The sequence below is a fragment of the Dasypus novemcinctus genome, chromosome X (assembly GCF_030445035.2).
Source record: "Dasypus novemcinctus isolate mDasNov1 chromosome X, mDasNov1.1.hap2, whole genome shotgun sequence".
Lineage (NCBI taxonomy): Eukaryota > Metazoa > Chordata > Mammalia > Cingulata > Dasypodidae > Dasypus > Dasypus novemcinctus.
Genome location: NC_080704.1, coordinates 116113350 through 116132133, shown reverse-complemented (window position 1 = coordinate 116132133; position 18784 = coordinate 116113350). Strand labels below are relative to the sequence as shown.

The 18784-nt window shown below is 37.4% G+C and overlaps 1 protein-coding gene across 1 annotated transcript in view; it reads left to right on the top strand.

The window, feature by feature from the left end:
- The first annotated feature begins 92 nt into the window (after positions 1-92).
- COL4A6 (collagen type IV alpha 6 chain) overlaps positions 93-18784 on the top strand; it is a 486161-nt gene continuing 467469 nt past the window's right edge. Inside the window, exons 1-2 of the mRNA XM_058291502.1 lie at positions 93-368; positions 564-618. Coding sequence (XP_058147485.1) covers positions 358-368; positions 564-618 — 66 coding nt within the window. The 5' untranslated portion in view covers positions 93-357. The remainder of the gene's footprint in view (positions 369-563; positions 619-18784) is intronic.

The following is an 18784-nucleotide window of genomic DNA, read 5'->3' as shown; positions in this document are numbered from 1 at the left end:
ACTGTTTTGTGTAGCCATGTGCCTCAACAGGAGAAAAACCACTGGAGGCCCAAGGTAGGGGAGATGATTGACAGCAGACCGCCCCGCCCCTTCTCCTCCATTCCTTTCTCTCTTGGTGCAAGGAACTGTCTCCTGAGTGCGGCAAGTTGTAGCGGGCACCGCTGACGTGTTTTCCCTTGGGGGCACATCTTATATAGAAACTGGCCTTAGTTTCTTCCCGAGTGGGCCAATTTGCCCTTCTATCCCGTCTTTCTGATTAAGGAAGCTGCCGCCCAAGCATCAGCTGAGCTGCGAAGAGCCGGGGCCGCCGAGCGGCTTAGAAGTCTCCAGGGACCCAGTTCCAGAGGAGCAGCAAGCATGCACCCTGGGTGAGCAGTTGCTGCCAGGAGCTCCGCTCCTCTTTCCTACTTCCAGCTACTTTACCCGGCAGGGACTATACTTGTACTTCTGTCTCTACAGAGAGAGTGGGGTCAGACAACAAAAAGGGGTTGGGGGAACTACCGGCAGACGCAGGACCCCGGAGCTTAAAGATCCCATTTAACTCACCCTCCCTCCTATTTCAGGTTGTGGCTGCTCCTCCTGGTTACTTTGTGCCTGAAGGAGGAACTGGCACGAACGGTGAGTCTCTTCCCCCGAACGCTTTTCTTCCTCCTCCTTTAACCCCCTTCCTATGACGCCCCTTGTGTTTATGTTAGGGGGTTACAGAGCGTTGCGCCACGAAATGGATTTCACACCACTCTCGATTCTAATGGAAATTAATGGAGTTTTTGGAAAAGAATACCACAGTGCCAGGCTAATGCCTTTGGGACCCAGATATCTTGCTGTCTAAAAGCTTCTTAACAGGCTGGGAAAATAAAAGTAGAAGACACAAGAATTGCAGATCCCTGAGCCTCTTCCTGGACAATATTAAGATGACTGTCATATGATGCCTTCTGCATCGATCTCAAAGGCAGATGAAATGTAATTTTCGCTGGTCTACAAGAACACGAATGGGCACATAAGTTTGAGAGTGGGAAGAGAGCACAAGGAGTGGAGCTTGAAAATGCCCCGAATGTTATGGGAGTTAAGTATTTGCATAGGAGTCATTTGACAGTACCAAATGACAGTATCTGGATTCCTTAACTACCTTAACTGAAGTGATACCACTAAATGTTCAATTTCTCCATAATTCCTTTTGTTAGTTTTATGTGTCATCAGAAAATTAAAAGTTAAGTTAGGAAAGGAAAAAAGTTTTCTAAAATTTAACATTACTTAGACTATTTAAATATCTGTCAAATCGGCTGTATACTGCAGACAAAGGAATATCTGTAGATATATGTTTAATGGATCCCAAAAAGTGGAAAGACCCTCATGGAATTACAAGGCTAATTTAGCAAGGGTGGAGTGACCTGAATATCAGAGATGCCCAGTTGTCCAGTCTTGCTGGCTACTGGAATAAATAAAATTAATTGTTGAGTTCAAATATTATATTGATCAATATATATATATTCACTGCTTTATTTAAAAAAAGCTTTAAATAATAGCCAAAGTCATTAACTACTATGTAAATAAAAGATGAATATATATGCTGATTATTTACCTTGTGGGTTAAGATAGTTCTAATTCAATGGCTTTTTTAAAATATTTAAATATTTTTAAATACTATTTATATAGCCATACTTAATTCATCCTAATAAAATTGACAAATACATTTATGAAAAATGGATTACTTTATCCTGGCATAAAATGTCTTTAAGAAAATATGAGAGTAATGTAAAATTATTTCTCTTATGAGGACAGGATGATTTTAGAAAAGAATATCTGCTCTTATGTAAGTAAAATCTAGAATTTGTAAACAAAAAATACTGATCTAGGGCTCAACATACTTCTGATTCTTCCAGTATACAAATTTAGTTATGTGTTCACTTGAGGTATAATAGCACATTTATTGAAACTGCCAGGTTTTGATTGGTTAACATTTTGTCTGGGACTCCTGAAACTTATAGAAGTGTCAAGTTAGACAGAATACCGTCCAGTACAATCCTTATTTTCAGAACTCTGGTTGATCTTGTTCAGTGTACTTTTGGGAAAAGTGCTTACAGATTATTTCAGATTGCTGGTGACATCTGAAAACACTGTGCTACTTCACTTGATATACTCAAAAGCCACTGGAGGACGATTCCTTCAATTATTGAAAGTATTGAAGTGTGTTGCCCGAATAAAGCACTGCTGTGATGCAGGGGTTTTAGACTATATCTCACTGTTTTAAAATGTTACCTGCTATGTCAATGTGAATGATCATGGTAACATTGGAAGTTGGATCTTGAGTGGATCCTTGAGATTCACTGACGAAACATTATTTTTTGCCTTATTTAAGTCCAGAGCTACTTCGCCTATTGTTTATATCTACATAATATCTTTGATGTATAGCTTTTTTTATTCAAAAGGTCAAAAAGAAAGGATCTGAGGAGGAATATAGAATAAAATCTCAAAAGATGACCTTTCTGAGGGACAGGTTGTTTTTTTGTTCTTTTTTTTTTTGGTTTTACACTCTTTGCAGTGGATTCTCATCTATTTTGGCTGGTTCTCATCTTCTACTCTCCATACCAGCTTATTTTCTGGACTTGTAGTGTTTTTCACTTTTTTTTTTTAATTAGAGAAGTGGGTTTCTACAAAATCATGCACAAAATGCAGGAGTCCAATATACCACCCCAACATCAACTTGCATTGTTGTGGAACATTTGTTACAATTGATGATACCATATTTTTATAATTGTGCTATTAATTAAAGTCCATGGCTTAAGAATTCTCTGTGTAATGTAGTTCCCTGGATTTTTTAAAAAAATTATTCTGTTACCATATATAGAAATAAACATTTTCCTTTTAATCATATTCAGATATATATTTCAGTACAAATTTTCTTACAGTACAGTGCTACCTTCACCACCCATTACCAAACACATTTCCACCATTCCAAAAAGGAACACTTTACATTTGAAGCCTTAACTTCCCATTCCTTTTCCCAATTCCATCCACTGGTAACCTATATTCTAGATTATGACTGTGTTAATGTGCTTATTCTAATTATTTCAAAACAGTGAGACAATACAATACTTGTCCTTTTGTGCCTCTATGCCTGGCTTATTTCACTCCACATGATGTCTTTAAGGTTCTTCCAAGCTGTCATATATCAGGATTTCATTCTTCTTTGGGGGTGAATAATATTCCATTCCATATATTCCAATGTTGTTTATCTATTCATCAGTTGATGAACACTTGGGTTGCTTCCATTTTTGGCATTTGAGAATAATACCACTATGAACATCAGTGTGCAAATATTTGTTCAAGTTCCAGCTTTCAGTTCTTTTGGGTATATACCTAGTAGCAGGATTCCCAGGCCATACAGTAATTTTATGCTTTGCTTTCTGAGGAGCCACCAAACTGTCTTCCACAGTGGATGGAACATTTTACATTGTTACTAGCAATGAATGAGTATTCATATTTCTCTACATCTTTGCCAATACTTGCTATTTTCTGTTTTTGTAAATTGTAGCCATTCTAATGGACATGAAATGGTATCTCATTGTGGTTTTGATTTACATTACCCTAATTGCTAATGATGTGGAGTATCATTTCATGTGCTTTCTGGCCATTTGTATATCTTTAGAGAGATGTCTGTTCAAGTCTTTTGTCCATTTTTAAATTTGGTTATTTGTCTTTTTGTTAAGTTAAAGGATTTCTTTAAATATTGTGGATATTAATCCTTTATCAGATATGTGGTTTCCAAATATTTTCTCCCATTGTGTAGGCTGTAGTTGTACTTTCATGTTAAAGTACTCTGAGGAAAAAAAAATTTTTAATTTTGAAGAGGTCCCATAATATCTGTTTTTTCTTTTGTTGCTTATGCTTTTGATGTAAAGTATAAGAAACCACTGTTTAACACAAGGTCCTGAAGATACTTCCTTACATTTCCTTCCAGGAATTTGATAGTTCTACCTCTTATATATAAGGTCTTTGACCATTTTGAGTTGATTTCTGTATATAGTGTGAGGTTGGGGTCATATATATATATATATATAATACAGAAATATATCCTACAGTTTAAATGGAGAGCCAGTTTTCCAGCACCATTTTCTGTACATGCTATTCTTTCTCAATTGAGTGCCACCTTGTGAAAAACCAGCTGGGCATAAATATGAGGTTTGATTTCTGAGCTCTCAATTTGATTCCATTGATGTATGTTCTCTCTCTTTGTGCCAGTACCATGCTGTTTTGTTTACTGTAGCTTCATAATAAGTTTTAAGATTAGGAAGTGTGAGTCATCCAACTTCATTCTTGTTTTTCAAGATGGCTTTAGTTATTTGGCACCCCTTACACTTCCATATAAATTTGATGCTTGCCTCTTCTATTTCTGCAAATAAGATTGTTGGGACTTTGATTGGGAAGTCATTGAATCTATAAATTGCTTTGGGTAGTATTGACATCTTAATAATATTTAGTGTTCTCATCCATAGACATGGAATGTCCTCCATTTTTTAAGATCTTCTTTAATTTCTTTTAACAGTGTTTTGTAGATTTCTGTGTACAAGAATTTACATCCTTGGTTAGATTTATTCCTAGATATTTGATCCTTTTAGTTGCTATTTTGAAGGCAATTTTTCTTGATTTCTTCTTCCAATTGTTTATTGCTTATATATGGAAACACTACTGATTCGGGGGTGTTGATCTTGTACTCTGCTTGTTTGCTGAATTCATTTATTACCTCTAAGAGCTTTGTTCTGGATTTTTCAGTATTTTCTGTATATAGGATCATGTCATCAGCAAATAGGGAAAGTTTTACTTCCTCATTTCCAGTTGGGATGTCTTTTATTTCTTTTTCTTGCTTAATTACTCTGTCAAGAATTTCCATTACAGTGTTGACTAACAGTTGTTACAGTGGGCATACTTGTCTTATTCATGAATTTAGAGGGAAAGCTTTCAGGCTTTCAACATTGAATAAGATGTTAGCTGTGGGCTTTTCATATATCCCCTTTCCATTCTTTTCTTTATTTCCTTCCCTTGCTATCTTTATCTGGCTTTAACATGAGGTTGCTGTTGGCCTCCTAGAATGAATTAGGGAGTGTCCTCTACTTTTGAAGGTTCAGAAGTTTGGGAAGAATTGGATTTAAGACTTCTTAGAATGTTCGGTAGATTTCCTCTGTGAAGCAGTCTGGTCCTGGGCTTTTCTTTATTGAGAGGTTTTAATTACTGATTCTATCCCTTTAGTAATAATAAGTTGTTGAGATCTTGTATTTCTTCTTGAGTTAATGTAGGTTATTTCTGTATTTCTAAGAATTCGTCCATTTCATCCACCTAATCTAATTTATTGGCATGCAGTTGTTCATAGTTTCCCCTTTTAGTCCTTTTTATTTCAGCAGGGTCATTAGTAATGTCCCCCGTTTCACTTTTGATTTTCATTATTTGTAACCTTCTCTCTTTTTTGTCAGTCTATTTAACATTTTTGTCAATTTTATTGATCTTTACAAGGAACCAACTTTTGATTTGGTTGGTTTTCTCTTTTTTTTCTATTTCATTTAACTCCATTCCTATCTTTGCTATTTCCTTCCTTCTGCTCAGTGTGGTTTTTGATTTCTCTCTTTGTTCTAGTTTTTCTAGGTTTGAAGTCAGGTCTCTGACTTGAAGTCTTTTTTCTTTTTAATGTTAGCATATATAGCTATAAATTTCCCTCTCAGCACTGCCTTCCCTACACCCCATAAATTTTGGTATGTTGAATTTTCATTTTCATTTGCCCCAAGAGATTTCTTAATTTCGCTTCTGATTTCCTCCTTTACGCATTGATTGTTTAAGAGTATGTTGTTTAATTTGCACATATTTGTGAATTTTCCTTTTTTCCCTGTTATTGATTTCTGCCTTCATTCCATTGGGGTCATAGAATATGCACTGTATGATTTCAATATTTTTTATTTATTGAGATTTATTTTGTGCCCCAACATAAGGTCTATCCTGGAGCATGATCCATGTGCACTTGAGAAGAATGTTTATTCTGTTTTTGTTAGGTGAAATGTACTATCCATGTCTGCAAGGTCTAGTTGTTTTAGAGTATCCTTCAAATCTTGTACTTCCTTTTTGATCTTCTGACTAGAATTTCTATCCATTACTGAGAGTCATATGTTGAAGTCTCATACTACTAATATAGAACTCTCAATTCCCCCCTTCAAATCTATTATTATTTGCTTCACATATTTGCGGGTTTTACAGTTAGTCACATATATGTTTATAATTGTTGCATCTACTGGTTGAATATTCCCTTTTATCAGTATATAATGACAATCTTTGTCCCTTGTATTAGTCAGCCAAAGGAGTGCTTATGCAAAATGCCAGAAATCTGTTGGCTTTTATAAAGGGTGTTTATTTGGGGTAGAAGCTTATTGTTGCCAGGCTATAAAGCATAAGTTACTTCCCTCACCAAAGTCTGTTGCCTTGTGTTGGAGCAAGATGATTGCCAACATCTGCCAAGAGTTCAGACTTCCTGGATTCTTCTTTTCCCGGGGCTTGTTTCTCTCCAGGATCAGCTCCTCTACTCCTCTGTATGCTTACTTCCCAGGCTCCAGTTCAAAATTGTAACTAACTTCTCTGCTCTGCCCTGTAGTGGTGGGAACTCAACAGCCTACTGATGTGGCCCAATCAAAGCCTTAATCATAATTTAATCAAGTAAAACTGAAACCTCTGAATCCAATACAATATAATATGCCCAGAGGAAAAGACCAGTTCACAAACATAATCCAATATCTATTTTGGAATTCATAAACAATGTCAAACTGCTATATCCCTCATAACTGTTTTTGACTTAAAGACTATTTTATCTGATATTAACATAGCCACCCCAACTCTTTATTTTTGTTACTTGAATGGCATATTTTTCCATCCTTTCATGCTCAACCTACTTGTAACTTTAAATATAAGGTAATTGTCTTACAGACAACATTTACTTGGATCATGCTTTTTTTACCCATTCTTTCAATCCCTGCATTTTGATTGGAGAGTTTATGCATTTACATTTAAATTCATTACTAATAATACAAGACTTTCTTTTTGCCATTTTTCTCTTTAGTAAGTTTAAGTCTTACACTATTCTTTTCCCTTACTTCCATTAATGCCTCCTGTCTTAGTTTGCCCAGGGCTGCTGATGCAATGTACCAGAAATGAATTGGCTTTTATGAAGGAAATTTTATCTGTGGTAAAATCTTATAGTTCCAAGCCTATGAAATGTCCAAATCAATGAGAGACATAACAAAAGCAGGTAGTGGACGTTCCTTGTGCCTCCTAAAAGAAGATGAGCAAGACAGAGAGCTGACGTGATGGGCAGGCATTGCACCTAATACAACAAGATGACACACAAGAAATACACAGAGGGAAACATGAGAGGCACAAGGCAAGGGGTAGAGATGGCTCAAGTGATTAGGCAACTCCTTCCCACATCAGGGGTCCCAGGTTTGGTTCCCAGTGCCTCCCAAAGAAACAAGGAAGACGAACAGATACAGCAAGTGAAAAACTGCAAGGGGGTAGGGAGAAATAAATAAATAAAATAACTATTGTAAAAATAAATAAAGTGAATCTAATGCAGTCAAAGTGTACCACACCCAGAGGAATAGATTACTTTAAGAACATAATCTTTTGGGATTCAAAAAAGGACTTCAAGCTCTCACACATAGTTTTATTTATATTTCTTTGATTTTCTGTTGTACCATATTGAGTGCCTACTCTTTTCTATCTGTATATATTGCAATTATTTACTTTTGTGGTTATGATAAGATTAAAATATAACATCCTAAATGTATAACAATCATACTTCAGTTTTTATTGTTGTTTTTTGTTTGTTTTTTGTTTTTGTTTTTGAGGTACTGGGCCAAAGATTGAACCCAAGACCTTGTATGTGGGAAGCCGGCACTCAACCACTGAGCCGCATGGGCTCCCCTGAATTTGTTTTTTCGTTTGTTTGCTTGTTATTTGTTTTTGTTTACCCAATCTGGGACCGAACCTGGGACCTCCCATGTGGGAAGCAAGCACTCAACCCCTTGAGCCACATCTGCTCCCCATATTTGTTTTGATACCAAATGTTTTAGTTTGCTAAAAGCTATTGAAAGCAATATACCAGAAATGGGTTGGCTTTTACAATCAAGCTATGCTAACTTATAAGCTTACAGTTCTGAGACTGAGTAAAATGTTACAATCAAAGCATCAGTCGAAGCTTTCTCCCCAAATATTGACTATCTGCAATTCTGGACATCTGTCACATGCCAGGCCACAATAGTGGCATCTGCTGTCTCTCCTTTCTCCTTCTTGCTCCTGTATTTCCTCTCTCCTGGGTCCCATTGATTTCAGCTTCTTCCTCTTGTGGCTTTCTCTCCCAGCTTCTGGGGGGTTGTCTCTCTATCTCTGCAGCTCCCTCTCTCCATATTCATCCCATTTATAAAGGACTGCAGTAAAAGAAATAAAACCTTGACCATGTCCTACTGAAGTAATCTAATCAAAGACAGTTAACAGAAATGACCTACTCAAAAGGTGCCACCTACACTGGGTTCATACTGAAAGGACTGGATAAGGAAGGACATGATCTTTTCTGGGGTACACAAAAGCTTCAAACTACCACACCCACTTAAATTCAATAGCATGCACGTATTATTTTACTATACCACTCTGTCTCCCAACCATTCTTTTGTACTTGGTACCATTAACATCTTTGTACATTGTATGTCCAAAAACAGATTTATCATTACTTTTTATGCATTTGCATTTTAGCACCTGTAGGAAGTAACAAGTGGATTTACCTAGCAAAAAATATACTACAATAATACTGACATTTTTAATTACCCAAATAGTTACCTTTACCACTGTTCTTTATTTCTTTATGCTGCTTTGAACCATTTTCTTGTGTCCTTTCTTTTCAGTCCGAAGAACTCCCTTTAGCATTATTTGAAGGGCATGTCTACTGATGATAAACTCCCTCAGCTTTTTTCTATTGGAAAATGCCTTAATCTCTCTCCCATCTTTGGAAGGGAGTCTAACCAGATATTAAATTCTTGGGTGGTAGTTTCCTTTCAGTACTTTAAGTATTCAACCCACTGCCTTGTTGTCTCCATAGTTTCGAAAGAGAAATTGACAATCTAATTGGGACCCCCTTGAATGTAACATGTTGCTTTTCCCTTACAGTTTTCAGAACTCAATCTTTGACCTTTGCATTTAATGGTATAATCAGTATATGACTTGCTATATTTTTCTTTATGTTTATCCTATTTGGTGTTCTCTAGGCTTCTTAGACGTGCATATTCACATTTTTTTGGAAGTTTTCTATTTTTTTTTACTACTTCTGCCCCTTTCTTCCTTCTTCTCCTCTTAGCCTTCCATAATGCATATATTGATGCACTTGATGGTATCCCAGTGGTGCTTTAGCTATTTTTACTTTTAATATTTCCCTTTTGCTTCTGCTCCTTAGCCAGACTCATTCCCAATATCTTGCCTTCAAGTTCATTCTGCCTGCTCCAATCTGCTCTTGAAACCCTTGTGCATGTTTATTATTTCAGTTATTGTGGTTTTAAATTCTAATAATTCTGTTTGATTCCTTTTAAAATTTCTGTTTCTTTACTAAGACTCTCATATTGCTTCTTCCTTGTTTCCTTGATATCTTTTAGTTCTTTCTCTATATTTTCCTTCATCTCCTTTACCATTTTTAAAATCATTTTTTCAAAGGCTGTGGTATGTCCACATTCTCATCTTATTCATTGATGTTGTCTGTATTTTTATCTCTTCCTTCAGATGTGTCATCATTTTCTGTTTCTTTCTTTGTCTTGTACTCTTGTTTCACACTGAATATTTTAATATTTAAAGCATTAACTCTCAGATTTATTTCTCAAATATGAGCTTTACTAGTCTGCACAGCAAATAAGCCCTTCAGCTAACTGTTCCCTATAGCCCTGAGGAAGCACAGCATCTTTAAATCGCCACCGCCATAATCGTTGTACTGGATGAGCTGAAACAGTGGTTGCCACCTTCCCTGATTGGGTGGGTTGAAACAGCTGCCCTCAGAGCTGGACCACTGGCAATCCAAATTAATCAAAATCAACAATTAGTAATCAGCCGTGCCTACTCATGATCTTGTCTCCAACAAGCTAGCCAGGGACAGGCCCCCATGGCATCCTGTCCCAAGAGTGGGGAATGGATGCAGATAGCTGCGATGTAGAGAGAGCAATTTATAGTTCTTTACCATAATTTATCATCCTCCCCTCCTGCTTTTCCCTGGATGCTATGCAGTATTCTTCTGGCCTCTGGAATTTCAAAATACTTATTTCAGACAGTTCCTGCCTGTGTAATAGTTGTTTTGGTGGAAGTACTGAGACCTGGGCTCCCTACTTCACCATCTTCCTTGGGAGATGCCTCTGCACTTTTCACTTTTCAGTTGGTTTTACACATTTTAATTCTCTGTACCTTGTCTGAGTAATATTAAAAAAAATAGCTATGATAAATAGATTGAGCTCTCTTTCTTCCTGTGCCTTCTTCTGTGTATCTTCTTGAGTGTGTGCCCACTTATATACCCCATCAAGGGGCGGAGACTCAATCCTGAGTTATACACTGCTGACATAGTTGAATCAAAGCTGCAATCTTGATTTAATCAAGTAAACATAAAACCTTTGAGTTTAATACAATCAAAGGATATCATGCCTAGAGGAACAGTCCAGTTTATAGACATAATCACTCTCCTTTTGGAAATTCATAAATAATACAAACTGTTGCACATCATTTGGTGGTTTGAAACTATAGGTATCAAAAGAAAATCATGTTCTGTTTTTTTTGTTAAAGATACTTAGATTACATAAATGTTACATAAAAAATATGGGGATTCTCATATGCCCCACTCTCCACACCTCCCACATTTTCCCACATTAACAACTTCTTTCATTTGTGTGGAACATTCATTGCAATTGATGAATGCATTTTGGAGCATTGCCACTAAGTATGAATTATTGTTTACACTGTAGTTGTTTAAACTCTCTCCCATCCAATTCTGTAGGTTATGACAAGATATATAATGGCCTGTATCTGTCATTACAATGTTATTCAGGACATTGCAGAACAAGGCACAGGAAGAAAGCTCCATAGGCACAGAAAAGGAAAGAACTTAATCATTTTGGTTCTGGCATGTGATAGAATGGAGAAGGTGCAAAGAGCTAAAGCCCTGGGGAGACCTGAGCTATTCACCTGATAGTTTGCAGCTGAAGAGACCAGAGCCCTGAACAGCTGAGAAGGCCCAAAAAGAAATGAGGCTGCCAGCCTACAGCTGATATTGAAAGAAGCTGGGCCCATGGAGCCATAAGAGGAAGAGGAAGGCTGAACCCTTGCAGAGATTGGCAACCATCTTGCTTCAACACATGGCAACAGACTTTGGTGAGAAAATACCTCTTATGGTACCTTGTGTTGGACTCCTTTGAACCTTGCAATTGTAAGCTTTTATCCCAAATAAATGACCTTTATAAAAGCTAAACATAAGTAAATAAGTAGAGAGAAGCAGATGTGACTCAATCAATTAGGCTCCCATCTACCATATGGGAGGCCCTGAGTTCGCTTCCCAGGGTCTCCTTGTGAAGGCATGCTGGCCAACACCAGTGGTGAGCTGATGGCCTATGCCCACGGAGAGCTGGCACAACATGATGACACAACAAAGGGAGACAAGCAGATACAAAAGAACGTGCAACAAATGGACACAGAGAGCAGACAGTGAGCAAGCAGCAAGGTGGGGTGATAAATAAAAATAAATCTTAAAATTAAATAAAATAAATAAGTATATGGAAAAAAACTATGTTGTGTTTCACTATGAGAAAGTCAGTTTACTTTGAGAGTTAACTTGCCAATAATAAAATATTGGTGTGAATTTAAAGATAAGCCCATTTAGGTGCTCTTGAGTTATTTCTTTGTTTATAAAGCAGTTCCATATAGAGGAATGGAAAGCTAGATGATAAAACCTAGGATTGAGGAGTGAGTTTCCAATAAATTTCTTTTAAAGAGGTGGTGACCTTCGTTCAAGTAAATTGTTTGGATAATCAGTATAAATGAAATGGAGCCTAGGATTTTCAGAATATCTGCAATCATCTTCAGTTATTAAGGGCCTAACTACCTAAGGAGCTGTGTTAGGCTAGATATGATACACAGACTTACATACGCACAATCCCTAAATCCCTAAGAGTTTACATTCTCAAACAGTGGTCATCATTATATCCCTTGAAAGATAGGATACTTCATGATATATTGTTATCTACACGTTCCGGTAGCTTGTCAGAGAAAAGACTAAAAAGATCCAAATCTGACCATAGGCCAATACGACTAGGAGATAAAATGTGTCCCAAATTAATCAGGGTCTTTATGTTTTCTTCTCACTTTGTCACAATCCAAATATGCATTCAAGAAAGTCTCTAATATCATCAGACATCCTTAAGAGTCAACAGCCTGGTGGGAGCACTATTTGGATGGGGAGAAGGGAAAGAGGAGAAAACATGTATCTTGATCCTTTTGCAGAGAGCATAGGTAAATACCTTTGACCACATTAAAGTCAAGGTCAGATCAAAATACAAGCTTCTGCCTTTAAAATATTATAACTTGTTCAGATTGGTCCTCTTCACTGTGATTTTCACAGTTGATGAAATTTCAGTCATCAATCTATGAATAGTGCTATAAGACTTCAGAGATGGAGAAAATTTCTTATTCTAAAGATCAGGAGAAATATTTGCCCTTTTTGTGGCTATGTCTCTATGAATTCTTAAAAATAGGCATTGCCTGCTAGCAAGTATCACATATCACCCTACTAGGAATAATTTATGTGTGTATGTGTATGTCTGTGTGTTTACATAGAATGCATATCTACAGATGACTGAGGATACCAATACAGATGTGTAAGAATTGCATCACGAAATGAAACATCAAATGACTATCTAAACAGATAATACATGGATTATAATGTATTTTCATTATTCACAGATTGAGTACAAGTATATTTTAAGACAGAAGAAAGGGAAATTGGTAAGGGTATAAAGATATAAGAAATACCATGGGAATGTAAAACGTAGACTTTGCACTTTGCATACTTTTTATGAGGTCTGTAAAGGGTTAGAAATCACAATTTTGCTAGATTAAATTGGGAGAGACTCCCAGACCATACTGTTATTTGTGTGCTGAAATCACCTTTTGTAGTTGACTCTGAACCAGGAAAAGGAGGATTAAATAGGGATATAGGATAAAAATAGTGGTAGTTTTGGTGTAGAGTAGTTTATGTTACATAATGGCAATTATAACATTTTATTCATTGATCACTGCATTGAAAATCATTGAGCAGAAAGGGTCATATTCATGTACACAGCTTATCTTTAGTCAAAATCCTGAAGTCAGAGCTGCTTAACCAGGGTTTCTTAACCTGGGGTCCATGGACCACCAAGGAATCCATGGATAGGATTTGGGAAGTTTCTGAAATTGAATGGGACAAGTCTCTAATTGAAACTTAATAACACCGTCAGATAAATCTAGACCACAAATGACAAGGGTGCTAACAGTACTTCTGACTTTGTCTTCAGTTTAAATCTCGGATAATTTGTTATTACAACACAGTTGTAGATATCAAAAAATATCATCTATATTCATCATTAATTTTAAATTATTATAGTCATTACACCCACTATTATATATAATATGCAATGCTTTTCTTTCTTTGTCTTTATTTTTTTAATGTTACATTAATAATATATGAGGTTCCCATATACCCCCTACACCCCCTCACCCCACTCCTCCCATAACAACAACATCCTCCATCATCATGGGACATCATTGCACTTGGTGAATACATCTCTGAGCACTGCTGAAGCACATGGTCAATGGTCCACATTGTAGTTTACACTCTCCCCCAGTCCCCCCAGTGGGCCATGGGAGGACATACAATGTCTACTATCTGTCCCTGCATTACCACCCAGGACAACACCAAGTCCTGAAAATGCCCCCACATCACATCTCTTCTTCCCACTTGCTACCCTCAGCAGCTACCATGGCCACTTTCTCCACGTCGATGCTACATTTTCTTTGATTACTAATCACAATAGTTCATGAATAGAATATCAGTAAGTCCACTCTAATTCATACTCTATCCCTCCATCCTGTGGACCCTGGAATGGTTATGACCACTCCACATCTATATCAAGAGGGGGCTTAAATTCCACATGGATGATGGATGCAATTCTCCTGCTTGCAGTTGTAGGCAATCTTGGCTCCACGGTGAGGTGGTTGACCTTCTTCACCTCCATGTTAGCTGGCTGGGGTAAGTCCAATAAACGAGAGGGTAAGAGTTGCAAGTCTGTTGAGGCTCAGGACCTGGCTATCACATAGACAGTCCAGAGATTCAGGTCCCCTGAGTATACACTAAACCCCAATGCTAACCACAGGTCCAGTAAAATTAACAGGAGAGGCTTGTGAACAAGGATCACATCTGAGTCCAACTCCATCACATGGAAACACAAACTCCAAACTAGGGCCAACTGACATGGCACTGAACTCCATCTGCAATGAACATAGAACCTGTGGGTCTCTGTAGCCCTCAGAAGAACCAATACCTGGGGTTGTATCTACTTTAGCTGTCTCTGGAACTCTGCTGAGGTGTGCATAAGTGTGACCCCTCTGATGACCTCCCAGCTCTTTTTGAGAGACTCATAGCCATATAAACTCATTTATCCTTTCCATTTCCCCCTTTTATTCAAGGTCAAAAAACATTTTTAACTCCTGATATTACATGTAGGCTGAGATATTCTGCTGGTCTGAGTTGACCCTTTTATTCAAGGTCATTTTCTAGTTACATCATCAGCTGGTACTTGGTAGTAATCCCTCAGCACCAGGGAGGCTCATCATTGGGAGTCATGTTCCACACTGGGGGCAAGGCAATGCATTTACATGCTGAGTTTGGCTTCGAGACTGGCCACATTTGAGCAACATGGAGGCTCTCATGAGGTAATTCTTAGGCACACTGCAGCTCTAGCCCTAGTTCTTATTTCAGGCACACAGGAGGAAATAGATGTATGACCGTATCACAAATTTTTTTTTACATATTTTGATTATTATATTTCAATGTAATTAATTGGTTTCCATTATAATCTTTTATATTTTATTATAGACATTTAAAAATATTATTCTTAAAAGGCATCAATAGGCTTCACCAGACTGTTCAAAATAGGCTATGGCTTTTAAAAAGTTTTAGAATCCCAAGCTTATGCAGTTGGGTTTTCCTTTTCTTTCTTTCTTTTTTTTTTAGAGTCAGCAATTGAGTAAACAGTTTATTGAGAAATGAGAGAAAAATAAAAGTACACACCCAAGAAATGGCTGTAGGTATGCTATAGGGTGAGACATGTGCCTGGAGCCCTAGGTAGGCCTTTTTAAGACCTTTCTTCCTTCCCTTTCCTAATGTTGGGGAGGTGCTCCAGATGTTTGCTGTTCTGTTTGGTTGCCTTATGATCCCCACCTGTTAGCTCTCAGAGGAGCGACCAGTGAGGAGACATTTGTGTTTGAAATTATCCAGGCTTCTTTTGAGCCTGGGAGTTTCAAATAGGACCTTCTGACCTGGGTCTTTGGTGGACTTTTTGGCTGTAATGGTTACAGCTATGTTCTCAAGCAGTAGACATCCCTTAAGTGGTTTCTGTGTAGGATCTCATGGTTATGTCCTTGCCAGGGGTGTCCTAACTGTTATGGCTTTATTGTGACCAGCCACCTTCCCTTTTTCTTATGCTAACCTTCCTTAAGTCCCCCCTCAGAAAGTTTACACCCTTGTTCTTAAGGGGGCACTGAGAGGTGATGATAATTCTTCTGTAGCTGCTTCCTGCTGGTTAGGGGCAGTAGGCCCTGCCTGATGGGGTAGGGGCAGTAGGCCCTGCCTGATGGGGTAGGGGCAGTAGGCCCTGCCTGATGGGGTACTCTCTGGGTAGTCTATTGAGGTTGAGGGAAGGAGGGTCCAGCATTGTGGTTGGAACTGGATGAAATCCCCACATGACTAATGACTTGTTCTGGAGGGCATTGATTCTGGAATAAACTTCATTAGAATTTTGAAGATGACTGGTTCTTCTAAAAAGATAAAGAAGATTGTGGTAAGCAGACCCTAAAAGGGGCCAGCCATGACATTCTGGAATATGGGAGTGAGAAAGACCAGGTGCCTCCAGAGGCTGCATCCTTCTGAAGTTGAGAGCTTTATCTTGTAGGTTCCAAATGCTGTCTAGGACTGTTCTAGAGTGGTTTACATAGAAACAACATTCCTCCTTGAGGAACAATCAGGTTCCGCCCTATGCCAGTGTTATCTTATTTAGGGCTCTGTGATTTTGCAGCACTATGGTGGCAAGGGAGTCTATTTGCCATCTAAGGGCTTTTAAGGCATGGCTAGTTTCATTTATACTGTTGATTAACTTAAGGGAGAGATTGTGGTAGACCTTCTGGGCTTAGTATAAACTGCTAGCCTCAGTTCCCACAGTAGTGATTATACCTAGGACAACTCAGAGAGGTATGAGGAGACACTGCCCTAGACACAAACTCACAAAGACAATATAGGCACCAACAAGACAAGTGCATGACAAACGAAGATAGGATTAAGAGAGCCATCCTTTTATCTTATAGTCACATTCATTAATTCTTTAGAAAATGAATTAAGTTTACAAAGACTTTCAACATGTTCAGAATGCCTCTGCATATAACCTAGAATAGAAGAGATATAGGTACAGTACTTAATATTAATTAATGCACTAATCAATGCATAAATTTCTGTTTGAACTGCAATTAAAAGAGTTAAGCTCCAGGTTTGCAATACCATACATATTATTGCTCTATGGGAGCAGGCCATAATGCCAATTATGTTTAAGTTCTACTCACTTTACTCTGATAAATATTGCTCCACTTGTTATGTCCTTCACACAGTCAGCATGCTGCAGCACCATTGATTTTTAGAGAGAGGCATCAGTGTTTCACTGGTCTGGTGCATAGCATCCTTCAGCACTATGAAACAAAAAGACTGGAGGCAATGTTCATTGTAAATCTGGCCATGTCAAGCCATTGCCAGCTGCCACAGGAGTCTGAAAGAGCAATGTACTTTCAATCCACTTTAGGAGCATCTCCAGAGATGTGGTAGATACTTCTTTTGTTTTATTGTTGAGTTATTTAGCCAATAACTCAAATATGGAAGCATCATGCAGTGTACTGGGGGCCTGGTTTGAATACACAAGAGAGTTTGACAATACCGAAGTCTGTTTCTTTTAATTTTTATACACTTACTAAATACTTCCAATGCAGTTTATAACATATTAAATGAACTTAAGGGAACGGAGGCGTCTCAAGTGATTAGGCACCTCCCTCCCACCTCAGAAGTCCCATGTTCAGTTCCCAATGTTTCCTAAAGACAGAACGCAGCAAAGTGCAAACAACGAGGGGGTGAGCAGAAATAAATAAATAAAATTAATGAACTTAACTATTTTTAGTACTTTAATTTTTACTTTTACACCTTTATCTTAATTACATTAACAAGTATTTTACTTGAGCAGTTCAGAAAAAACTACTTTCTCCATTATTTTATGAAAACCTACGATTCCCAATCAAGATTATCTTCACCCTATCACCACTTTAATATGCAGATTGAGGTGTCCTCTGACAGGTTTCATTGTTATGAAGTTACTTCTTGAAATCAATATAAATTTAGGTTTCTTTTTAGTAATGGATTCCTGGAATTAGCCATTTAAATACTTCACTTTAGACAATTTTACAAACTTCCTATAACCATAAGTTAAAATGTTTTTGTAAACTTCCTATAAGCAACCATAACCACATGGAGTAGTTCTTTTTACCTTTAATTAAGGTTATTAAATTACAATTAGCAACCAATGAAATTTACTTCATCCATTTAAGTCTTGTCTTACATTCCTAATTCTGGTTGTGGAAACTAGTCATGTCACTTTAGGACAGAGCTATGTTTTCTTCTTTAACTTCATTTCATTAAGCACAAACTTACTGCAATTGTTTTCTCAGTAAACATATTGTCACTTTCTGAGGTATGTTCAGGCCTGAGGGCATTTGTATTGACTATGAATGCCAACAATCTTATATTTTAGGCATACTATGGAGTCTCCAGTTAACATGTTTCTGTATTTTTTAGGCTCATAGTCAATCCAGATAAGCAAAATATGCTATTTCCCAAATTACCTCATTAATATAAGATTGAGACAAATAGATTAACCTCAATTACCAACACAAATTGCTTACCTGAGTTATGCATATAATTTCATAATTTCACTACCATACTGAGAGTATAGACTTGTCCTATGCTATTTAGATGATAGGACATACACAAATAAAATAATATATTAGGAAAATACCATGATATATTAACTTGTCAAGTCTTTTTTGGCTGACTGAATATCCCAGTGAGGCACATCTTAGAGATCTAACTTGTTTTAAAGTTTAACTAAATGTAAACAGAAGACCTGGTAAGCAAGTCCCAGGGAAGAGAGTGATGGAAAAAATATCTAGGAGCATAATTCTTTTACCTCCTCTAATCTGTCCCTCCCCTAGGACTTCTTCTTTTCCTCTACAAATATTTTTTAAGTCTTTTCCATTATAAAAGCAAACAAACAAAATCCTTATCCTTATCTTCATCTTCCTCCATAATCAACGTTGTCACCAATTTTCTGATCATTGTCTACTTCAACAGCCACTCCCCTTTCAACCCATTATAATCTAGACACTCCACCAGAACTGC